Below are 25028 nucleotides of genomic sequence, written 5' to 3'. Positions count from 1 at the left end.
ACTCCTGAAGTCCGTCACCTCCTTTCCTGTCTCCTGAAGTTTGTTCTCCTCCTCCTTTGAGGATCGGATCAGAACCAGGGAGCTCAGGTGGTGCTGCGAAACCCGGGCTCCGTGTCTGCGTGATGCTGGGCTCTGGCTTCGCAGCAGAGAAGCGGGTCACCGGCTTGTGGTCGGCAGCTGAAGAGAAACAAATAGGCCATCGATCAGCCTAGCAACAGCCCGGGGCCTCTGTATTTTAATTACTTGCGCTCTTTGGACCAAATTCATCCCTGTTGAAACATCATCAACATAAATGAAACTCCACAGTGGAGGAATTTGGCCCAATTTTTTTTTTTTTGTGTATTATTGATATATCTAACACCGTTGCGAATCAATTTTTATTTTTCTGTCTGTCCAACTTTTCTAAGCAAGCTCACTCATTTTTTCAGTGCTGTTTTCAAGTAGTGAAGAGAGATGAAAAGAACTTCTCCTCTTTAGCCCTTACTGAAGGAAGAAGCTTTAAGCGATCATTGAAACTTGTTCTTCTGGTGGAGGTGACCTCCATCCAGCTCAAGGCTGCAGCCCTGTATTTAGCATAAGCTGGCTGCTTTGCTTGATTTATCCAATGGAAACTGTGGTTATCAGTAAAGTTACTGCTGCGTGTTCTCTCTGAGCACTGGACTACAGCTGAGAAATCCCATGAAGCCCGCCGTAAGATGGGGCTCTTTTGGGTGGGACCTGTTCCATCAATGGCTGGTTGCTATAGCAGCAGTGAAGGTTAATTCCCCCCCCACACCCCGACAATGGGTTTCTGAGAGACTGGTAACCAAAATATGTCAAGAGTTAGGAAGTGTGACTCTCTCTTTCTGAAGCATGCACAGGGCTAAGGGTACAGGAGGCTTTCAAGGAAGCATCTGCAGGATGTGGTGCCAAAGGATGCGATGTTCCCGCAGGGTCTCTCAGCTGGAAACTAATGGACCAGGGAGGGGAATCAGGCTGGGGCGGAGCAGTTGCTCCTCTCTTTGCAGTAGCCCATGCAACGAGGGCGAGCCGAGCTCCCGTGTCTCCAGCAGCGTTCCCAACCGTTCACCCACCGGCTGGGAGCAGCCAGCAGCCAAATCCCCGGGGTGGGCAGCTTCCAGGGCAAATGGAGGGGCAGAGTCCAGGGTGCAAAGCCACAGCTGCTGTCCTAGCTGGGTCCTTCCTCTCCTCCATCCTCCAAGCCACCACAGTCAGAGCCCTGGAGGGCTCCCCGCCAATGCCGCTGCTGGAGGACCTGATCTCGGAGAACGTCAGCTGGGCTGCTGAAGAAGCCCAGGGCAATGAATCCTCGGAGCACGCGTTTTTCTCTCTGGACTATCAGCACGTTCAAGTCCCCTTTGAAATCACGCTCTGGATCATGCTTGCGTCCTTGGCCAAAATAGGTAAAGCATCTTGAGAGGGCAAGGAGGGATGAGGGTCTCCGTGGGGATGGTGTGGGCAGGGGTGGCCTTTGCTTCGCCTCTTCTCCGGTCTTGGAGCCTGAGGACATGCCAGGTCCTAAGGATGCACCTGTTGTGTCCCAGACATCCTGCAGTTCGGTTTATTTCAATTTCTTTCTTTTTTTAATAACTCACCTAGAGCACTGGTAGTGGTCACCAGCATTTCTCTCTGACGTTGAGTGTTGGACAAGGTTGGCTTGTTTGGACTTTTGTCAATGTTGCCTTTAGTTGGAAGTGTTAATGATCAAATAGTATTAAAAGTGGCACCAGTTATAATTAATCAGAATATTTTCAGTGATTTTTTTTTTGTGTATGCAATCTGTATTGTGTTTAAAATTACCAGTTGCTATTTACAGTAGTGCTAAAGGTGGCATGCTAACTAGGTCACATCACAAATAATTCCAAATAACTTTATTTATGCAATTATTTAGTTCTTTTATTTATGTGTTACTTAAAAATGTATCTTTAATCTTATGCTATGATGAAGTGCAGTCTGAACCAACAGTAATTTTAGAAAGTTTTCAGTATTTTCAGTGATCTTTCAGTTTTTCTAGCCAATTTCTTTACCTTAGTTGCGTGCATTTATTCCCACTACACCAAAGCGTGGCCGGCTGAGGGTGGGAGCATGGGGAACTTCCTCACCCCAACGCAGAGCTGGTTGGTGCCCTTCAGCCACTTTGAGGTGATGAGATAACACTTTTTTCTTTTTTTCCCCTATTCATCCCCTTCCAGGGTTTCATTTGTATAACAGGCTGCCTTCTGTCGTTCCCGAAAGCTGTTTATTGATATTTGTTGGACTCATCATGGGGGGAATCATCTATGGCTTAAACGACAAGTCACCGCCTGTTATGGACAGTGACATCTTTTTCCTCTACCTGCTGCCACCCATTGTCCTTGACGCAGGGTACTTCATGCCCAGCCGTCCCTTTTTTGAGAACATTGGCACTATCCTCCTCTACGCGGTGGTGGGGACGATATGGAACGTGTTTGGGATCGGCTTTTCCCTCTACGGGATCTGCCAGGTGAAAGCTTTCCGCCTGCAGGACGTCTCCTTGCTCCACAACCTCCTCTTCGGCAGCCTGATCGCCGCCGTGGATCCCGTGGCGGTGTTAGCGGTCTTCGAAGAGATCCACGTCAATGAAAAGCTACACATTTTGGTCTTTGGTGAATCGCTCCTGAATGACGCGGTGACGGTGGTAAGATTCAGCCTTTATTTTGAGTATTTAAGGTTCAGAGGAAGGATGGGCTGGTGTTGAGAAGTGGGATGCGAGATCTGCAGAGGGAAAAGGCATCAACAGCCTCTTCTAGCGCGTTTTAGTGTCATTGCTACGCGTGGCCATGTTGGTGAATGTCTTGTTAACTGCAGTTTTTCCTCTTTCATTTCTCACCCAGGTGCTCTACAAGTTGTTTCGATCTTTCTGTGAAATGCCAGCCATCAAAAGTGTGGATGTTTTTGCTGGAATTGGAAAATTCTTTGTGGTTGGGCTGGGAGGAGTTTTAGTAGGCCTTACCTTTGGGATGACCGCCGCCTTTACCACGCGATTCACCAAGGACATCCGCGTCATCGAACCGCTCTTCGTCTTCCTATACAGCTATCTTTCCTACCTCACCGCCGAAATGTTTCACCTCTCGGGGATCGTGGCGTAAGTAGGTCCAGGAGAGCTTTCTGGCTGTTTTTACTGAAAAATATTGGAAAGAGGTTTAAAGTTTTCTTGGTTGGAAATCTGTGTATGGCAGTGAACAGTACAAAAGCCTGACAGTCAGTCCCATACCCTCTTCAATCTAAAAAAACCAAACGCTTTACAGCCCTGAAGGGTTTTCTCTGTGAAGCTTTTGTAGAACCAGGGTATGGCGGCGGGGAGCAGCCTGGCAAAGCAAAATTATTTCTTTCTATTAATTCAGTCTTTGACAAATTGTAATTTATAGATAATACAGTTAGCTTATTTTTCTTTTGACTGGGTAGATCTTCCAATAAAATGAATAATTTTGGGCCAGATCCTTCAGTTGTGAGAGAGGTAACTGATCTTGGGGCATTTCGTTGTGCATTTCACTCACGGAGCAGGTGCTTGAGGAAAAAAAATAAGTGTAATAATCCTAATGGACAAAGAAAGCTCACCTTGGAAAGCAGAAACAGATGAAAACCAAAGCGAGTGATTCAGTCCTGGATTTTGTGGGCTGATATCTGTTGCATTTAGTTCTCCTGCCTAAGGTCAGCTGGTGCTGAGCATCACAACCAACTCTTCAGTATTTCCCTAAAGACTGTAAAGCGCGCTGAGGCTGCATTGATAGCTGCGGTGTAAACAACTGCGAATCGGATAATAATGAAGTCAAAAAGAAAATAAAAATAAGTCGGGTACCAGCTAGACACAGGAGCAACTGGGAGATGTATTTTAAAACTGATGATACTGCTTTGGCTGGAAACCATTCCTGTATCTGGCGGGCTTTGTTTCCTTGGATGGTTAATAGGAGCGATATTCTGGCATTACGGAAAACAATTCTACTCTGGGAATAGGTAAGAGAGAGGCTATTTATAGGAGCGTAAGGCAGAACGGTGAAATAAATACGCTGCATAATCATCGTGGAGCAGAAAACATTCCATCCTAATGGTGTCTCCTTCTATCAATCACATCTCCGGGACCCATTATGGAACCCATTTTCTGTTCTGTTGAATAATGCATTGTTTCTAAAGCAAAACAATTGCAAAGGCAGCCGATTCCTGCACTGCTGCTCTTATAATTGCCAAATTTTAAATGCCTCTCTTATGTAGCTTGATTTCAAACAATTCATTCGTTTGTGACCAGGGGATACTGCATCATAAAAAGCAGACCTTAGCAGTCTGTTCCTTTGAAAAATAACTTGATTGCCAAAAAAATAAATTCTGCATAGTCAAAAAAAAAAAGTGAATGCAACCCAATCTGCTAAACAATTCTGCAATTGGTTTTTACTTTGATTTTATTTGATTTTTTTTAATTTTATTTGCTGTCTGTGAATCTGGTGTGAACCCATATCCTTTTCCCAAGGAGTGTTCCCAAACCACGGCTCTGGAAGTTACCTCCCATAAATACTTGTTGTATTTCTTAGTTCCTATTTTAGAACCTATTTTATCCGCTATTTGTTGAGGCTGATACAGAAACAGAAGAATTTTGTTTGTTGTTTTTTTCTTTGTGTGTGTTTTTTTGGTTGGTTTGTTTGTTTTTTTTTTAGCTTGAGGTTCAATCGCTGTTCCTCCTTCGCCTCAGTGCTTTATGCAAAGTGGTTCAGTCTAAAAAAGGGTAAATCAAAAAAGACAGATTCTTGAATATTTTTAAGTATTGGTACATTTTCTTAGGAGAAGAAAGATAGGAACTCAACATTAGGTGGAAAAGGGAGTTGAATCCTAGTCTCACGCTGCTGGATAAAACAGGATCTCTTCCCCCAGTGAGAGCATTGTGGCTTTTCTGAGTCTGATCTTTCGTTTTCTGTGCCTTTACTGCAAGTCTGCTCCCTGAAGCCCAGTTTTAATTTCAGACAAACCCAAAAGTTTCATTCTCCTTCAAAAAAAGCACGTGTTTTTTTTTTCATGGCAATGAAGAAAACCAATTAACAATTATTTTTAAGTGAAAGAAATAGAAACGTGTATATTTGGGGTTTTTATTTGATTGCAAAACCCGGTAATGAGCAGCTCACAGTGGGTGGAAGCGCATCTTCATTTGAAAAAGATTTTTTTTTTCCTTGCAATTTCTTACTTGTTGTTCCAACCTGATATCTGATAAGTACTGTTGCTGATTTCCTTAGTGCTTTAAGTAGAGCAGAAATGAATGTAGCTGCTGTTCATTCCATTGTGGTGGTCTAACAGTAGGCGCGGAGTCATGGCAGTGAAGATGTGTTAGTGGTTCCCTGACGAGCCAGAAGGAAAGTGGCCCTCGCTCTGCTTTCGTTCACGGGGTGCAGACCAGGAGCAGCAACGCAGTGGCCGACAATGTCTTCCTGAAATAGAGAAATAGTTGTGGAGGAGAGAATCGGGGCTTCGTACGGGTCATAGAACCGCAAGCACGGCACCGTCAGCTCTGCCCATTTACAAATTGGCCAGATTTATGTGCGCTTCTGCAAGCTGAGGATCTGCTTCTCTGTGGGCTTGTCTGCATGTGATGTAAGGCAGAGAGTTGCTGCCATGTCCCCTGTGAAAGGAATTTTTAATGCAATGAAACTCCACGTGGCGTTACTCCTTACCAAATACCAAGGGAAATCAGACCTCGGAACCATAAAGCTGTTTTGCTATTGCTCGTACAATATTTAGAATGAAATGTTTCTGTCTTGGTTAAAATACAAAAAATAGAGCTTTGACTCTTTGAGTACTCAATTGTTTTGACCTTCTAAGATTGCTGGCCTGAAAATGTATTGATTTAGAAAGCTGATGAATTAGGCTAACCACATGTACCCTGTAACTTGAAGAGCCAATTATCCATGAAAAATTGCAAGGCGGAAGTTTTAATCAGTGCTCCGTGCTCCTGAAGTGACCTTGGATGTGTGATACCCGAGGAAGTCAAATGGACTGACGATAGCAACAGAGTTTCTCGGCTTCTTGTGCAGCCTTACGAGTGTGCTTCAGCATTTTGTTGTCTCTTGGTTGCGTGGAGTCAACGGCTTCCTAGTTGTGCCTGGATAACGTAGAGAGGAAGTCTGGTCAGGCTTAGAAATAGACAGTGTGAAGTACATCGTACGTTTGAGTTTCTCCAACTCTAGGTTAGCCTTGGTCCCTTGGGTAAAGGAGCACAGCGTTTGGGCTGCTCTTAAACTACACGGCTTACGAGCCCTACAAGAATCAGCTGTAGTGACCAGATATCAACCAAACTCGCAGGAGTCATCTTTATGCATTTGTCATGCTGAGAAACAAGTCTTCCATTCCCTCAAATGTCTTTCTCTCATCCAGGTTCAGACAGTCTGGTCAACCTGTATAGTGCCATCTTGTCCTGGTGGTCCTCCTGACCTGATTGGACTGATGTAGGCAGCAAATCTCTAGCCAGTGGGATGTCTGCAGACATCTAAACTTGATGAAGCCTTTTTGTTTGTTTGTTTTTCATTTTTTTTTTGATAGAAGACTGTGTCAATTTTGTGTGCTTAAGTAGAAAAATTTATTGTTTCATTTTTCATTTTCTCAGCATCATTGCTTGTGCCATGGGCATGAAACGTTACGTGGAGGCCAACATCTCTCTGAAGTCTCACACCACAGTCAAATACTTCATGAAGATGTGGAGCAGTGTTAGTGATACCCTCATTTTCATCTTCCTTGGAGTTTCTACCATTGGAGAAAACCATGAGTGGAACTGGCCATACATTTGCTTCACCGTCATTTTCTGTCTCATTTGGAGAGCACTAGGTATGGTGAAATCATAGATTTTATTTTTTTATAGATATTATTATTTATGAGAGTGAAAAATGTGATTCCGTTAAATGAGAGAATCCATTTAATTCCTCCTGCCCCCACCATCATCCTTTCCTGCTCGCGCTGTATGTGTCATTATCCTGGATATGAACGCAAGGACTGGAGTGGGACACCCCAGCTGATGCTTTCCTCCTCTCCCATCACTTGTTGAATAGCAACTCTTGCATTTTACTGCAATTTCCTAGTCTGTGCGCTCACCATAGACAGCACTGGTGCTACATAGACATTCTCGTGACATCTATTTTAGCGATACCTCTGTCTTAGACCCTCCTTTGATTGCCATGATCTCCTCTTGCTTTCCGGTGTGTCTTGGTCCCTTGGTATCTTCACAACAGGAGGTACATTGTTAGGTACAGAGCTTGGGATCAGAGTGCTGTGTAAAACCATGACCGCATATTCTGAATTGCTGAGATTTAAGGGATTTCATTCATAGCGAGTTTGAGTACAGCAGCATCCTTGGGCCCTGGCCAGTTCCTCCTGACGGGTGTTTGTCAGTTCAGTGATGTTTCACTGAAAAATGTATCATAAGGCGATGAGTTTTATTTAGCTGCTCTTTTTGTTTGATGTGCTTCCGTCTTCTTTCCTGCTTTTCAGGGGTTCTTGTGCTGACTTTCTTCGTGAACAGGTTCCATGTGAACACCATCACCAGCAAAGACCAATTCATTATAGCGTACGGAGGTCTCCGAGGAGCCATTTGTTTCTCTTTGGTTTTCTTGCTTCCTGACTTTCGCAGAAAGAAGCTCTTCATTGCAGCAACGACTGTTGTCATCCTCTTCACTGTGTTCGTGCAGGTAAAAACAATCTTGGTGTCACCGGCAGATGTAAAGAATTGGGATGATTTCTTTTTTTTTTTTTCCCCCCAAACAACCAGTGCTAACCCATTAGATGGGTACAAGGTTTTACTGGTCATTAAAACTTTCCCTCCATCGACTGGTATAACAATTGTTATGGAAAGAGGCAGAAGGTGTGAGAGTGTGTCACACGTTCTCTGTGTGTTGACTAGCAGTTGTTGGCTTACAACACGTGCTGTGGCACTATTCCATGATAACTTGTCCCATTTTTGACCCGGTCCATCCATAGTGGGGTAGCAGTGGTGAAAATTGTGAAGAATGATGCAGCCATAGGTTTCCTCTGAGAAGTAGGGGTTTTACGTGAGGGTGAAGCCAACGCAAATCAACCTCTACAGCGAGTTTGCTGTCTGAGCAAGGTAAGACCCATGTGTTATTGGAGGCCTTGTCATGAAATGAAATGCTACCCGAGTAACAAGGGTCAGTTTTCCTGACCTCAGAGCTGAGAAGATGGAAGATACTGGAGGTACCCCAAATCCTCTGGACATGGGCAGCAAGAATTTTGAGGTCTACGGTTTGATCGTCTCAGTTTTAGTTCACAAGTGGGACAATTTAAAGGGACCTAATTTTGAAGGAGCGACTTAATGTTTTCTGAAACTGAGTTCCATTTCATTGGGGCATCCAACAGCTGAAGCAAGAACAGCCGTTAGTTGTTTATCAAAAATTTTTTTTATGATGTCTGGGACGTTTTCACATTCATGCAGCAAAGCAGCTGCAGATATTTAATGATGATGCAGCAGGAAGGGGATTGCTTTAACTCTTCATTGAAAAAAAATTGGGTGTGTTACTTGTTATAAAAGCAAGCTCTGAGATATTTGGGTTATTGTTTAAAGCATGAGTGTACTGCTTGCATTTTTTTTTTCTTTTTTTTTTCCTTTTTTTTTTTTTCCCCTCAAGACTGATTTCTCCTGGGGATGTTTTTTTGCACCTGCAGCATGGAAGCGTACAGGGCTGCCACATCCGACCTCTGCCCGCAGCTGTGTAGGGGACAAGAACCCTGGTTGGTCTGCCTGCAGCTGGGGCAGGAGCACAATTTGGTGCTGCTGTTGCTCTCCTTACCAATAAGCTTTTATTTTTCATGGATTCTTAGTTATCAGCCCTCCTGGAGCGTGGAGGAGCCCTGGGGCACAGGCCGGGGCGGTAAGGAGTTCCTCTGCTCTGGAGGAGCCGCAGCTCCCGGCATTGCTGTGACATCTGGTGGTAGAAGCATTCCTGCAGCCTTCTGCGGGATGGAGATCTTGGGACGCATCTCCCTGCTCTTCTCTGCCGGCAGCAAGTCTGTAAGGGCGAGGGTCCTTTTGGGGTTTCTCTGAAATCCACCGTTTCAGCAAATGCTGTCCATTTGAAGGAGGATGTGGTGGAAAAATTGAGGTCATCTGGTCCCAAGGTCAGCAAGACTGATGTTTACCTGCTCTATCCCAAAAAGTTAAGAGTGGGTCTCCACAGGGCCGAAGCAAACAGGGTGGGGTTCTGGAAATGGTGCTGTGCAGAAAATCTCCCTAGGAGCTCTTCTGCTCAAGTGCGTGGGTCCAAACAGCGCTTTGGGATTGCATTCCTTCCGCTTGCCCTTCCTGAACCTCGTGGGTGTGGGCATTGGGCCCCTGGGCAACCCGGAGGGTTGGGGTTGTCTCTCTACTTCCCCGCATCCACCTAATCTGCACCATTAGGCAAATGTGTCACAAGTGTGACGTGCTGATGGGCTCGGGGCTGAGACCCGCAGGGCAGCTGGACCGGGCGTGGGTTTCAGAGTGAAAGGAGAGAGCAGGGGCCGGGGGGAGGGGGAGCACGGTTAGGTGGAGGTTGACAAGTTTTAAGATGCAAATGCAGGTCAGAAATTGAAAAGATGCGGTCACTGGGCACGTCCGCTCATGCAGAGATGCTCTTGAGTCTCAGACAAAGGTTGTTCTACGGCAGCAGCTCCATTCTGCCGAGGCTTCGGAAAATCCTTCCCAGGACCGGGAAAAGGGCTTTTGTGTAACCTCAAAGCTCAACTGGTGATGTCATCTCCGCGCTAAAGGGCGAGAGTTAAACAGGGTCCCCCGTGGGTCTGTGTCGGCGGAGCGACCCCTTGACCTTCAGCCATTCAGTGGGAACATAGCGTCTATAAGGAGAGACTTTGCTCAGGCTCCAGGTACCTGCCCTATTGTGCGGCTGGGGCCACCATAAGAACGGGGAGGAGGAAAAAGTAAACTTCCTTAAAAGCTGAACCAGAAAGATACTGCTGTAGTTGAGCCCAGAAAACATGGGTAAATATGACAGAAGCAGGTATCTTGTCAGAGAACCAACCCACTTCATTTTCTTGGAAATTCTGACCATGTTGTCTGAAAAGCCTCATGCTACGCAGAGCAGCAACCAATGTGTAGGCAGCTTGTCCATACATGGGTCTATCAGCGCATTATACAACCCAGGAAACTCGTCTGTTTTGGCATTTCTGACTTGGTTGCATAAGGCTCTTCCCACAACAAGCCTGGTTCATCATTTTGGGAAGGTTGGCTGAGCAATTGTCAAGTCCTCAGTGCTTCCAGACAGGCCTGGATGTGCGCCACGTAAACCAGAAAGTCCTCCAAGGAGCTGTGGGCTTGTCTGGAATGTCACAAAAGACCTCGTTGTTCTGCCTTTCAGTGCGGTTTAAAAATTAAATGCCACATTCTCCATCTGAAGTTCACTCTCTCAGCCTGTTGGCCTCTGACCTCTTCCATGAAATTGTTAGCAAATACAATAATTGTGAAGAGCGGTTTTGTTTGCTTGCTACCTACACTGACCCATTAGCTACTGGATCACTGACAGGAGAAAAACTTTGTGTGAGCCATGGCTGAGTCGTCGGCATCGGGTGATGCACTTTGGATGAGTTATCCCTGGTTGGGTGGAGGAGCATCACAGGGGACCTGCAGATGTGCTGGGAAATGCCATGTGGCCTGAAAACAACACATGGGATTCCCATGATGTTCCCAAGGTCAGGAAGGGCCAAAGGAACTTGGGTGTTTCTAAATTTGGGAGTCTTGGTCAGAAAACTCCAAAATGCCACTTTGAAATGGAAACAAATGGAGCTGATTATGTAGTGAAGGCAAGAGACCAAATTGCATAGTCTCTGCCTAATTTTAGTAATATCTGTTATTTCTGAATTTGTGAGTTTTATGTTGTTTACTCTCAATAGCGACGCATTTTTTATTGCTATTAGCTATTAAAATGACACATTAATTGTTTCTGCAATTAAAAATGTGTTCAGCTATCCTCCGTGCCAGCATTTGTGACATTCAGAAGTCATAAACATCAACTACTCCATCATTTTTGCTGTAAACATGTCCTAGAAAAGTCATTTCATACCAAAGCCAGACTAAGAAATGCACCACAGCAGCATTTTAGAAGTTCTCTCATGAGTTTAAAGGACAACAAAACTCTTCCCTTGACCCTTCCCACCAGGTGGATGCTTGGATTAGTAAACTTAGCCACTGGCTAGCCATCAAAGACTGTTGGAATAATGATCTGTGACACAATACTCAAAAAGTTAGCAGACAAATGCTGGCACTGTCTACGCACAGTGACGTCTCAAGGACTGTCGTCATTTTGGGCGTTTGGACTTTGAACGTTTCAAGCCCCTTTCCATCTGGTAGGCTACAAGCAATACCAAACCACAGGCTTGACCTTGAAGCTATTGGTTGACTTTTTGTGGTCTTTGAGATATCAGATGAGGAGAATGGAGCATTTCTCCTCTCTGCCCACCCGCATCCTGAAGCCTGTGTGTGAGCTCCTGTTGATGCTAAGAACACTTGATGTGCAGAAAAGCTGATTTTTGTTGTTTTGGTTATGCTGCAGGGAATGACCATCCGTCCTCTTGTGGACTTGTTGGCTGTTAAGAGGAAAAGAGAGAGTGCTCCCACGGTGGGAGAGCAGATCCATATTCGGGTAAGTGATGCATCCATGAACACACAGCCAGAGCTTTCTGGGATGCTTTGCTGATAGCAATATGGTTCTTCACGTGATGTGCCTCCAGGGACTCTACAGATCTGTGGTTTTGCCTGACTCCTCTGCACGTCAGTCCCTTTCCATGTTTGAAGTCCTATGCAGCTTCCTAACCATGGGTTATTACTTGCATTGGAGTGGCAGCCACCGACTCAGGCTGGTGTTGCATTAGGTGATGCACCGGCAGGACAGGAAAAGATAATCACTCACCCAAAAGTTTGTACTCAAACCTAATGCCAACTTTTCTGCTTCTCTGAAAAGAGTGAAAGAAGGAAAATGAGGCTTGGTTGCTTTTAGGGTTGGCATCTTCCATGTGTCCACCAGTCACTTCACCATGTTCAGTTTGGATGTTTTTGCCAAAAAATTTAGGAAAGGGAGGGTAAGGAAAACACTGTCACCACTGAAGTCAACATAACCTAGAGGTGGAATTTAGCTTACACTGCTCTCACCATCAAGCGTTGGCCTTCCTCGTTACAGAGGACTTCTCCAGAGAGCGGGCCAGCTCCATGAGGGAGCAAGGCACTCTGTGCACCAAACTGTGGCTTTGCGTTGCTGGAGGGCAGCTCGGCTGGATCCCACCGCAACGCTGTTGGTGCGCTGAGGAGCAAATCAGAGAGGCTCTGCACCAGGTCTTCTTCGGCCTGGGATTTTTAACATGGTGATACCCCGCATCTGGTGTAAAATAATATTTTGGAATCTAATTGTGCCCAGTCACGTTTCTGTAGGTATGGCTCCTTCAGGAATATTTTTGTCGTCTTTTTTGGGTAACTGGAAATAAAGACATTAGGTCTGAGGACCCTTATGAAAACTGTTTGTCATCCTCTCAATTAGGCTGTGTTACAGGGCTTTGTCTGGGGTTAACAGAACCCTTCAATAGGCTGAAGAGGCTTTTCCTATCGCGAGCAGGGAGTACTTTCTTCTTTTGTTAGCGTGTGAATAGCGAATCATCTCTGGAAATGTGTTTATTAGGAAACTCGAGCTGAAAATGGCTGCGCACCAATTAAGTTAAGTAGAGAAGGTAACAATGCAGACAGTTGGAAACCAGGAACGCAGAAGCCAGAAGCAGCTTTCTTCCTCAAATTTATTTCTCCGTCCAGATAGTCGGGACATTCTTGCTCTCAAAAGCAATGATCAGCGGAGGGGGTCACAGCTGGTAACAGCAAACGTAAGGACCCTCAACCTGCACCGGGCTGCAGGGCCAAGTGAGCCGCTTTAAATTTTTTCTGTCTGACCCTTCCAAATTTTTTTTTTATTATTATTATTATTTTTGTTTTATTAGAGCTGGAGGAAGCTCCAGGAGCATCAGTACCTGAGTGTGACGGGGCATTGACCCACGGTAGAGCAGAGCCCTCTCTCAGTTCAGAGATGCAAGCAGGAGGGAAAACAAGTTGAGAAATTAGAGATTTAACTCCTAGGTGGAAAAATCAACCTGTCTGGGATTTTTAATGTAATTTTAAATAATAATGTTGTTTTCGCATGAAGCACGATATGGCCAATGATTTCATTTAGTGGGCAGGCTCTGGGGGAAGGCAGTATTTATTATTCAACTCAAAGCATCATTTGCACCTTATTATATCCTGAAGATACTGATGATCTGAGACAAATTGTCCTCAAAAACCTCGATAAGAGCATCTCCTGCTTATCAAGGTCAAATCTGCAGGACATGCCAGCCATCCTGTACGTATCACAAAGAGCAGAGCCACGTCCCAAACCACTCCTTGTGCTCCCGGAGCAAGGGATACGCATGGATGACTGGATGGGGAATTAGCCCGGCGTCCCCTCTTCTTGTTTACCGGCACCGCGTTCGGCGCTGAGAGCATCTCCCATTTTGTCTGCTGGCTTTTGATGTTTGCTGAGTGAATTCATCCCGTATGCAACGCGTGCAACCGGCCTATAGCAAAATCCTCTCTTCTGTTTAGTTCTTGGATCATTTGCTGGCTGGGATTGAAGATATTTCTGGACACTGGGGACAGTATTACTGGAAAGACAAGTAAGGATTTGCCAAAAATACAACTGTGTACATGTGTAGAAAAAAATGAGGCTGGTTTCTATCCCCTGGGTTTCCACTGTGGGCAGCTGAGCCTTGTTCATCCCTGTGGCATGAGGCGGGTGACAGAGGGGTGGCTTTTCCGTGTCCGAGGTGAGGCCAGGTTCTTGGGTTGCTTCATCGCTTGCGGGTCACATACTGCATTTCACCCTAGAAAGGCTCCTTTCTCCTTTCCTGTTGTGTTTGTCCCTTCTTGTCCAAAGAAATCTGCTGGGAATGAAAGGGCCGTGCCCTCCTGCCTGTCCAGCCATGCCGGAGCTGAGGACCCCAACCCAACGTGTGCGCAATATGAGGTTGCAGCACTTGGAGGGTCAACTGCTTGTGGTGGACTGACAAACTATAGAGAATTTCTACAGATTTCTGTAGCAAAGTGTTCAATTTTCATCAAGTTCTGGTAGATCGTACACATCGGAGGTTTTTTTTTGTTTGTTTGTTTTTAAATAGAAATAGCATAAAATATAGTAAGAGCAATCTACCAGGTTTAATTCCTTGGCTGTGCAGAGGTGCAGATAACTTCATGGTAGCTGATAAATGCAACTGGCAGGGATTTTCTTGGGAACACCAGTGCTTGGAAGTGCCACTAGAGGGTATGGGAATGGGTGCTGCTGAGGAGCGTCCGGACTTTTCACAAGCAAGTTTTGCGTAGAGCCAACAGCTGCCAAACTGAGCACCAGTGTTTGACACCGGCTAGATGTTTCACTAAGGTTGTGCTAAATTTGGGTGGAAGGTGAGGGGAAATGGCTCAAAAGGGAACCTGGGAGTGTTTAAATCTGTTGCATCCCTTGGGGCTGCTGCATGTACTTGTAGCACTTATAGTGGAGTTCTTGGTAAAGCTGGCACTTTGGGGGAGTTTTTATTGTATTTGGCAAAGTTTTAATATTTTAGCTTCTGTACTGTCGTGCAGAAATAATTAGGGACTGACCTCTGGGACAGCTGGTTTCTGGAAAGAGGGCAATGGAATATAATGGGACATGGGGCAATCATGGACTATGAACCTACTGGCTTGCTCGGGTCCGTTTAGATGCTGGGGAGCGGTGCGAGGACGCTAAGCTTTTCTTGTTTTGTTCTCAAACAGGTTAGAATATTTCAACAGCAAATACCTGCAGAAGATCCTGCTTCGAGAATACGACCAGCCAAAATCAAGCATCGTGCTCCTCTATGAGAAGCTGGAGCGGAAACATGCCATAGAGCTGGCCGAAGCGGGGCAGCTGGGTCACGCCCCGTCTCACCCGTCCTTGCTGTAAGTGCTCCTCCTTCCATAGCTCTTCCCAACTCTCCCAGTGGAGGGAACAGTTGTGAAAAGCTTTTGCAAACCTCTTTGCCTCCTCTGCTCTTCCCTGCTGGGCCATCCCGTGGGAAGGAGCAACGTAGCTTAGACCAAGTTAATGTTATTTGAAGATTAGTGGGTGGGTATTAAAAAGGATTGATCAGGTGGATGACCAGTCTAATGGCAATGATGAACACGGTTTCTGATCTGCTACGTGGGGCTCACCTGTATCTCCCCAGAGCTACACAGAAGTGATGCTCTGAGGAAGAGGTCCTTGCATCTTTTTTTGGTGGCTTCACACCATTTTTCGATGCCTTTGCACCATTATGCAAACTGAAGAAGCTGTTGGTGGGCGTGAGCCTCAGCTGAGACAGCAGGGTCAAATGTTTGCACGTCAGATGGCCATCTCATCTCTCACAGACGTTTCTGCTCTGCTGCGGCTCTGCTATCCACTTAACCAGGGAGCACATGGAAGGCACAGCCCTGATGCAAATTCCCGATATCCCTTCGGCCGTGAGCTCCATCCACAAGGATTAGCTGGTGGTCATGGGCGCTGGTGGTGGGATCTGAAAGGAATGCTGCCGACTCCAGGCTTTGGGGATGCACTGGTGGTGCTGCTGTGCGTCTTCCAAAATAACACGTTCTGGTTTTCTCTGCAGCAACAACGACAGGATTGTCATAACAGACAAAAAATTGGAGGATACTCTGAATCCGGACGTCCTGGAAAATATACAGGAAATATTGGCAAGGAACCTGTACCGAATAAGGAGAACGGTATAGCCCTTCCCTCAATTTGTGTTTTACATGTCCAATAACAAAAGTTATCTCGCTTATCGCAACGGCCTGAGCAGATGTTATGAATATTTACACAATTACTAATGATGTCTCTTTGTGAGCGGAGAATAGTTGGCGGTGTGAAGCCAGATCCAGTTTCCAAGTCAGTGGCACATTTCTGTTTGCAGCCTGACAGCTTTTGAAAGGTTCACCCCGTCAGCCTATAATTTCCTGAGGTATTTTAGGCATCAGTACCCAGAACCAGAAAGGAAAGAGGAGGAGCACGTGGATCTTCAGGCATCAAGTTAGCGGATCCAGGAGCTGCAGCAGCTCCTGGTTACCTGCGGAGCAGGGATGGGATTATCCTCACGTTGTGTTTTTCCCCGTAGAAGAGAGCATAGTGAACTGAAAGTGAGAATTAATCTGCAGAGGTTTTAAAGCCGCTTGGCAGTTTTGCCGTGAAACCGGTACAACTGGTAAATAGTGTAGAAAACACTTTCTGTTTACGGAATAACTCGTGAATAATCTGAGGCTTTACGCAGAACCGGGGGCTGTGCGTTGTAATTGCTGTTCGCGTGGTGGTACATGGAGCCTTATCCCTAAAATCCACCTAAGCCTTTGTTTTAGGGATTACACACGAAATACGGAATCCTTGGGGATGCGGCTGGTGTGGGTAGCTCGGCACAGGGGGATCAGCCGCCCTCTTCTGTCCCTTTCCTGAGAGAAACAACTGAATAAGGCTGGCAGGAAACCTGTAGCAAGGGTGAACAGGGTGAAGACGAAGGCACACCTCCTGTTCGCACTTACCGCTACCTAAATCCAGCCTCACCCTTTGTAGTGACAGAGTTATCCCGACTCCCGCTGACGCTCGCGAGAGATTTAACTGTGGCTGGTTTGCGGCTTTTGAAGTGGGATTTACGGTTTGTGTTGGTTGTGTGGTTTATATATGAAGGTGGGGCTGATCTGAAATGTTGGAGGGCTGGGCAGAGGCACTGAGGCTGAAGACACCTCAAATGGAACGGTTGTACTAGGTTGGTGTCACCTGGGCTGACAGAGGTGCACCTCAGTCTTGTTCAGTGATCACTTGGGCAGTTTTGCATAAAGAAGCTGAGTTTGGAGTCCCACCTCCCTTCTTCGGCTCTTTCCCCCTCATCCCCATCTCTCATACTTGGGTGGACCAGTTTATCCCCATAGCTAGGCAGGGTGAAGGACCCTGGAACAGACAGGCTGTAGGGAAGGGATGGTCCCACCTCCAACAGCCGTCTCTCTGGTGCAACGTGCAGGGGCCGGCATACAACAGGCACACCCTTCCCGGCGAGACCGAGCCCGTGGAGCACGCCAAGGAGATCCTGATCCTCCGGCACAAGAGCCTGCGGGTGGAAGCGAGCGGAGGCGACACGGCCAGCCCCAGGAAAGAGGTGAGAGGCAGCGGGGAAGGCGTGGACCTGCAGAGACCGTGCATGGGCCACTTTCCCCGTGCGGGTTGAACGAACACTAGGGATGGTGCTGTTTATTGCTGGTGGTGTTTCCTTTTAGAGACAAATCCTGTGGCCTTAAGTTAAAACAAAAAAAAGTGTGTCTCAATCTTAAATTGCATTCCAATGAGTAGGAAATGCCAAGGAAAAAAAAAACCCGACTCAACTCCTGACAAACAAATGAACCATCTTGCGTGCGGCGCCGTTCAGAGCTTTGTGAACACAGGCTTCCATCCGAGCTAGGAGAGTTATTTACTGAGCAAATGTTATTAATTGGGCTTCAGTCTGTGCATTCAGAGGTCTACTTTTCCCATGTTTTCTTTTCTGGGAATTTTCGTCGCAGGCAGGAATTCGGTACGCCCATTGTCAGCGCTCCAGATGGACTGTAAATATTTGAAACTCTTCAGTGGTTTTTTTTCCTCTCCAACTCTTTTGAGAGGACAGAAGCATTATTGTGGGCTTTTTTATTTATTCTGGGAGGTGAGGTTTTTTTTTGTTGTTTTTAAAAGCAACTATGGTTCTGGGCAGAGTTGAAGAAAGTAAAATAGAGGGAAGCATTGCATACTGGATTCCTAGGAGAACCACTCGGAGTTCAAATTCACTGCTGGCACAGCTCCACGTCGGTTCGTGTCCTGAATTAGAGGAGAAACCAGGTAAATACAAAGTCTGTGGCTGGTGAAGACTTTTGCTGACTTCTTTGGAAATCAGTGAGAGAACCTGGGTCAACGTTGCCCCGTGGGAAGACGAAATGGTCCAGGAATGGCGCACAAGGAGCGGGTTTGGTCTTCTCAGTTCCTCCCATCCTCTGTAACTCCTGATCTAGAGGAAGAGCAATTAACCCCCTCGGTATTTTGCTCCCAAATACCCAGGTCAGCAGTAGCAATTGCTGAGCCATCCCAAAATTTCACCCACTTCTTCAAATCTTAGGTTTTGATGGCTTGAGCTAGAGCACTGTCCGAGTGCAAACCCCATTCTCTAATCCGCGCAGCAAGGCACCATCACTAAGGAGAACAGAGTGACCTTTTAAAAAGAAATAATTTATTTTTCTTTATTTAGATAGTAATTTTCCACGACAGCGCGAGAACTCAGGACCGCTGCAGGCTTTCTGCCACTCCGATTTCTTTGTTCAAATGCCAGTCGTTGAAGAGCCCACCGAGAACAGCAGTAACACACCAAATGCCGCTGCTTCTCAGCCCTTCACTCATGGAAAGGTGTTCCGGCTCTTGCAAACAACTTAAAAGATTTAATTTGATCATTTACATGCTGATTGGTACTTACAATTCAAAATAGATAGGCAAGAACATGGCATATTCCTGTAGAACATTTGGTATAATTAAACTTCAAAAGTACAACATCAGACTAGGGCTGATTTTGAGGAGATGTTGCACACTTTAAGGACGTTGGATTGTTAACCCTTACGTTCCTGCTTTCCCCTTTGCTGCTGTAGTGATTTGGTAGGAAATTCAGCACCTTTGGGAAGACCGTATCTCCTGCTACTTCGAGCGCTTACAGCTGGCACTCAGAGAACAGAATATTCTGAGGGGAATCGTGAAAGCGACTCATGGACGGTGGCTAATGCCCCATGGAGGTGCTGGACGCCCCCATGGATTTTTGCAAAATGCCAGTTTGATGCTGAATACTGATAGTCTCGTAGGAGTCATTCATTGGTGCTAATTACACCTCTTCACAGCGGCTACCTTTGCTTTGGGCCAGTCTAAGTGAACCAGACGTAAATACCGAGCGCTGATTCCAGCTGTGTCTGTAAGGGTGAATCCAAGCCCAAGAAACATCCCTCTGCACCAAAAAGGAAAAAATCAGGCATGCTTTGTGTGACCAGCAGCTTATCTGCTAATGTTTTAGAATGGCTACCTCATTTTACTGTGAGTAGAAATAAGGCAACACCCAAAAGTGACGGGATAATGTTCTGCAGGAGCCCTGGAATATTAACACGAAGTGGGAGGGTGGGTGAACGCCGTTACTTGTAGGAGGACAGATTGCAGAATTTGTCAGCAGAAAGAAGGAACACTGTGCTAAAAAGTAGATTTCAGCCCATTAAAAGCAGCTCAATATTTTAAATTTAAAAAAAATAAAGCTGCTCAGATTTAGTTTCATGCCAAGTTGACAAGCAAATGGTATTTTCGTGGTTTTTTTTTAAAAAAAGAGATGAATGAAAAATATAGCTAGTTTGTGTTTGAGAGTTTAGCTGTCGCATACTCCAGCTTTTCTAGTCTCAAAGGGAAGGGTTTGGCCTTACAGGCTTTGAGTCAGCAAGAAAAAAATTGACACTCACGTTTTTCTATTCCGCATTTCGCCACGAGATGGAAGCATTACAACTGTGTTTGCAAACCCAATTGGCAATCAAGGACCTGTGAAACCAGCTGCAAGCAAAGGGCCGCTGGAAACCCTTTGGTGCCGGTGACGCTCCTACGCGTCTTCCATTGCCGGTCTATTTGAGCAAAGTTTTGGTGATAGACTCAATCAGTTAGGTGTTATGAGCTGAGCAAATAATTAAAAAAAAATCTCTTTGGTTCAGTAGAAACACTGCTTTTTCAGCTTGTTGATTGTCTGTATGTATATTTTTATTTTTTAGAGAAGTTGCTTAGTCCTTTGCTATTGAAATATGAAGCTGTTGTAGCTCAATTAGACTCATCTCATAACATATTTGGTGCTGGTTGGACTTTTCCCCCAGATCAGTCACCACAAAAACAAGGTCTGTATGGAAGAGCATCTTGCTATGGGCCTGTGGCTCCCCCAGGCTGGGGAGGAGCCAAGCGTGAAGATCCTTGCAGATCCTGCTCCTTGCAGGAGGCTGGACTAGATGACCTTTGAAGGTCCCTTCCAACCCTAACCATTCTATGATTTTATGATCATCTCCTCTGAGGGACAACCCACCTCCTTCTACAGCTGGTGTGGAGAAACTGGCTCCCTCACCAGGACAGGCACCAGTCCATGGCCAACACCTGGCTTCAGCTGGGATGAATCTCCTCTTCTCCCTAAACTGGGAGGCTTTGGGTGCCTTGGAGGCCTACTGCACGTTAGGTGTCTGCCTTTGCTCTTACAGTAGGGAGAGATGGCTCCTAGGCTGCCTCAGAAGCCCCTGCCAAGGAGAGGTTGGAGAGTAAATGGGGAAGGCAGAAAGAAGAAGTAAGAAAAGGACGATCTTCATCCCTCCCAAGCCAACGGTGCAGGTTAAATGATTTACACCAGGCAGAAAAACCTTGGCAGAGCTATGAAGTGACTTCAGATCTGAACCGTAGCCCGAAGGATTAACTCCAAGACTATCTATTTCCAGCAGAAAGGTCTCCTTCCTCTGCCTAAGGACAAAATTCCTTCTGAAAGCTGCTGCTTCCTGGAGCTGTGCATCGCGCTGGCTCGGAACGCCGTCCGGATTTTGGGCTCGCCTTAATTTAGGCAAGGATCCAACACAGCGTACTCTGGCAGGGCGGTTTCTGAGACCCAGGATAGGTTTTATTTACCGCCGGGCACCCAGAAAATCCTTGCACCTGTAGCCAGGCAACTCCGTCCTCTTTTCTTCTGCCAAAACACGAGTCCGCTGCCCAGAAGGAGCTGATTTGGAGCTGCCTGGAAGCTGTGTGCGTAAATGACATACTGCCTTTGGTAATTATGTGGGAGCCCTTTCACGGAGCGTGCTCTGAGAATCGTTCAGTGCCCCTGGGAATGGCTTTCCAGGGAGCCGGGCGCTGCTGCCGGAGCTGGGAAGGCATTGTTATTAAACCAGTCAATGAAAGTGCGAACAAGGGATGGAGGGCATCGGTCCTCGTTAGGGGAGGAGGAGAATGAACCGAAACAAAACGGAAAACCAGGCTGGGAGGTGTCCAGAGTTATTCTGGCAGTCTGAGTTTCTGGACTGAGGTGCCAAATCCCAGCTGCGTGAGAGACTTATTCCCAGTTTACAGAAGCACCGAACAATTCAGGCAGCATCGTGCTACCTGATTTTTTTTTTTTTTTTTTAAATTCCCCCTGAAGGGTGGAGATTAGCACTGGAGCAAAAGGACAGGGAGCTCGTTAGTGCAAGCTCGTTACCTGCCTCCTTGGCCTGCAGCCAGGGTAGAGGAGCAGCCAAGGTGAGAACCATCCGTGTCCTGGCGATGGGCTTCGCCTCCCGCCCTCGCCCGTCCGTCCTCCCCGCTCCAGGGCTGCTCCTTCCCATCCTATCATCAGCCGCATCGCTCCCAGAGAGCTCGGACCTCTTCCGCCAACTCCAAACAAATCAGCGTCTGAAAATATTTCCTGCCATCTATTCGGTCTATTTTTAGCGAGAGTTGTTTTTGTTTTTCTTGGCAAAAGTAAAACAAATGGAAGCGGAGTCCTTGGGGATTGGGAACGGCTTGTTTGTGAAGCAGGAGTGTCATTAGCAGACTTGCTAGCAATCTTCGTCAATGCATTAAAGTACTTCTCTGCCTTAATCACAGAAGGACGACTGCTACCCGGCGCAGGGCGACTCCAGCGCGCAGCCCAAGCTCTGCCGCTCCTTCACCGGTAAGCCGGGGAGCCGGCGGTGACGTCCTACCTCCCCTGCTTGCCCTGCCGCGTCCCCGTGGGGTGGCCCAGGAGGTGACAGTGGGGACGTGCTGAGGTCCACGGCGTGTCCGTTGGCAGGGCTGGGATTTGGGAGAGAGCCAAGGCAAAGCCTCCTGCCCTCCCTACCGTGCCACGGGCAGCGGCGGGAAGAGCTGGGCTGTAGGTCGTGGGCTGGTGGTTGCAGGCGGGGTGACAGGGGCATCGCTTCAGCCCTGGGGGACAAAGCCCTTTGGATGGGCATCGTGAGCGAGCAAGCGGAGCCTTCCCAGTCCCAGCTGAGCCGAGGCGCAGCGTGCGCTGGGATGCGCTGGCGATAGTGAAGGACCTCCAGGCAGTGGTGCTGGGGACCATAGCAGTGAGAAGCGTGTCCCAGGCCAGGAGTCTGACCTTCTCACTACCTGTGTGCTGCAAAGGGATGCGTGAATGTAGAGTATTCCAGTGTCCAGCCAGGCAAGCGTTTGAAACTGGTACTGTTCTTTGCATTCCACCGAGCACTGAGATGTTGGACAGTAACTGCAGGTCATTCTGCCTGTATTGGAGCTGATGCATAAAACAAAACCTTATAAAAATGAATGATACTCTGAAACATGAAGTTTGTGCCCAAGTGCTTTCCAAAATTTAAGATTTTTTTTTTTTCCGCTTGCTAAGTGTTATTAAAATCTTTTTGAGTGCCCCATTAGCAGCGCTAGTATATCGATCCAGGTACGTAACGTATTTCAAAGTACAAAATAGGATTTAAATTGTCTCTTTTTTTTTTTCTTCCATTGAAACACTGATCTTTGTCTTCTGCTTCATAATTGAAAAAGTGATCCTTGTAGTGGAATAGCTCATCCCCGATGAGCAAATGGCCACCTCAGTGTTCCTTCATCCCTGTTGACCCACAAAGGAGAACATTTCTCATACCAGTTGGTGCTTTTGTCTTCCCACAGTGGGGCATGTGGAAAAGGTTCGGGAAGTGAAGCAGAACCGGTCAAAGTCGGTGTGTGTCATCCCACCGCCGCAGCCCAGCGCTACGGCCTGGGGGGAGAAGAAGGAAATGGAGAGAGAGCTGACTTTGGAGATGTAAAAGCATCAGGGATGCTGCTGGCTTCCCACGAGGGACCTGACTCTGTTCCGTGGATGGCTGCTATACGTGTAGATAATGTAAATAAGATGTGCATTGAAAAGGACAGCGCGGACTGGGCGAAATATCCTGCGTGGTTTGTATTGAAACGTGTGCTCTTCATGCACGACGCTGGGTTTTTAACGGGAACCCGGGGAAAAGATTTACAGCTGAGCTCTGGGAACGCAAGGTGATGTCTGAGAGAGAATTTGTAAGAAGTGTCTAGGAAAAATGAGTCTGTTCAGTCTGGGAAAATTGCTGAAACTGTCTACAACTGTAAAAAAGGAGGTTTTAATAAGGTGAGATATCAGATCTTCTCATTAGTCAGTGGGGAGAGACTAAGCAGCAGGGAGCGTTTAGATTATATGTTAGGAAAAACTTTATCATCTCAAGGAGGGTTTTGTTAGGCGATGGAGCATGACAGGAGAAACAGCGGACGATCTCTTCCACTTCTCAGGAGCTGATGGGTCCTGATTATGAACATTAATCACGTGAAGTCCAAAGTTGTTTCTCACCAGAGGGACTGTCCCACACCTAGACACAGTTCTCTTAATGAAAACTTTAACTACAGGGGAAAATACATACTTACTGATTTTTTTAAAAATATTTTTAAGGAATGGTTCACCTCAAAAAAGAAAAGGACACTCCAAATCCAGTGGTGACACCAGGAGCTGAGTGTGCCAGCCCTTTGATAGCTGGGCAAGCCTTGTGCTGTGGCTGGCTCTTTGCAGCAAGCCTGCAAAGGCTCTCTCGGGTGATCTCGGACAATCTCTCGGCCGCAGCAGAGAGCTGTGGGGCCAGAGGAGGTTTGAGCGCATCTCCTTAGAAGATGCGGTAGAGAGGCACCCAAAACCTGGCTGCTGGTGAGCACTTCTGCCAGGAAAGGTGCGATCCCCTTTGCGGACACGTGCAGGCAAACTCCAGGGATAGCACCCGAGGAAGACAGATATCTCCACGTTTGGGTAATTTTCTTTGAAACTCCAGGTAAGCATTCCAGCCTTCAAATCCTTGTCCTTAGCTGAACCTGATAGGGTCTGGTTTAGCATTGCAAACATCGGCATTTTTCTTTCTCTTCTCCTTCCTCTACATTGAAAGATCCAAGAGTATTTAATCTGAACAACTGACTCTTTCTGAAATAAAAATAAAAATCTGTAGGAATAGGCATACTCCCCTCCATGGTATTTTTGGACTTCTGCAGTCGATCTCCTGTGTGCAGAAAGACTCCATTATGAGACCACAGCCTGATACAGCGGGGTTTTAATTTAAATTAAAGGCAAAGTTGTCTGTATTTGCTTTACGATGATATGGAGGTCTCATGTTAATCTGAACAAACTCCTTTACAATATTCTGACACAAGCTGATGTATTCCATTTTGACATGAAGGCCAATCTTCACTGTCCCAGTTCATTGCGAATGAAACGTGCAAGTGAATGAGATTCACTTCGTTGCAAGTGAAAACGGGACCTTTTAGCATCATGTGTATTTTGTGTGTATATATACATATATGTACGTGTTTTTTGATTTTAGTATAAGTCCATAGTAGTCTTCAGTTACTTTATTAAAATATTTGGTTTCTTAGTTCAATCCATCTTGCATGGGAGTCATGTGGATTTGTCTACACTTCCTTTAGAAAATATTTGAAAGTATTGCAATATTTTTATCTCAATTAAATACGTGGCATTATGAGATCATCTAAGAGTTGTTACCTCCTTGCATCTGCAACGCGCTCGTGATGATGTCAGCGGATGCTGGTGACAGGCGGGGATGTCATCCTGCATGACATCGGTCTGGCACAACGAGCCCGGCAGATCGGCTTTGAGCAGTGGCGTGTCCAGCTCTGCTCAGTGCAGCTCTTGGTGACCACAGGATTGCGAGCAAGGCGAGTGATTGTAATGAGAAAAATGGTTTCTCTATGATGTAAGCAATTGCGTACAAGTGAGAGGGGAAAAAAAAATACTGAATTTGGAGATCCTTGGCTATCTGGGGTTGAAATGTCCCCTGTTTACCTGCATTTTAATGTTCCCAATTTTTAAAATTTCTCCTGAAGTTCTGCACAGTAAAGAGCTATGAAAGATTTGCTAAGACGACTCGTCTTTATTCTGTAGCTGGAGAGCAAAAAGGAGAATAGATC

The 25028-nt window shown here is 46.4% G+C and overlaps 1 protein-coding gene across 1 annotated transcript; it reads left to right on the top strand.

Annotated features, from left to right (window-relative positions):
- The first annotated feature begins 1126 nt into the window (after positions 1-1126).
- Positions 1127-24481, top strand: LOC104487281 (sodium/hydrogen exchanger 2). The gene is made up of 12 exons (XM_086756207.1): positions 1127-1403; positions 2193-2656; positions 2853-3103; positions 6599-6816; positions 7477-7673; positions 11544-11633; positions 13610-13680; positions 14813-14977; positions 15664-15778; positions 17062-17196; positions 21687-21753; positions 22725-24481. Exons 1-12 carry the CDS (start codon positions 1127-1129, stop codon positions 22859-22861), a joined length of 2187 nt encoding a protein of 728 aa, XP_086612333.1. The 3' UTR covers positions 22862-24481.
- The last annotated feature ends 547 nt before the right edge of the window (positions 24482-25028 follow it).

The sequence above is a fragment of the Chlamydotis macqueenii genome, chromosome 11 (genome assembly GCF_036417535.1).
Source record: "Chlamydotis macqueenii isolate bChlMac1 chromosome 11, bChlMac1.mat, whole genome shotgun sequence".
In the NCBI taxonomy this organism is placed as follows: domain Eukaryota; kingdom Metazoa; phylum Chordata; class Aves; order Otidiformes; family Otididae; genus Chlamydotis; species Chlamydotis macqueenii.
Note: the sequence above shows the minus strand (reverse complement) of the source record. Positions and strands in the feature narration are given on the sequence as shown.

Excerpts from the sequence above, each read along its gene's own strand:
- LOC104487281 (XM_086756207.1), top strand. The coding sequence starts at position 1,127 with ATGGAGGGGCAGAGTCCAGGGTGCAAAGCCACAGCTGCTGTCCTAGCT. Across the intron at positions 3,104-6,598 it reads CACCTCTCGGGGATCGTGGC|CATCATTGCTTGTGCCATGG; the intron begins GTAAGTAGGTCC and ends TCATTTTCTCAG. Across the intron at positions 21,754-22,724 it reads GCTCTGCCGCTCCTTCACCG|TGGGGCATGTGGAAAAGGTT; the intron begins GTAAGCCGGGGA and ends GTCTTCCCACAG.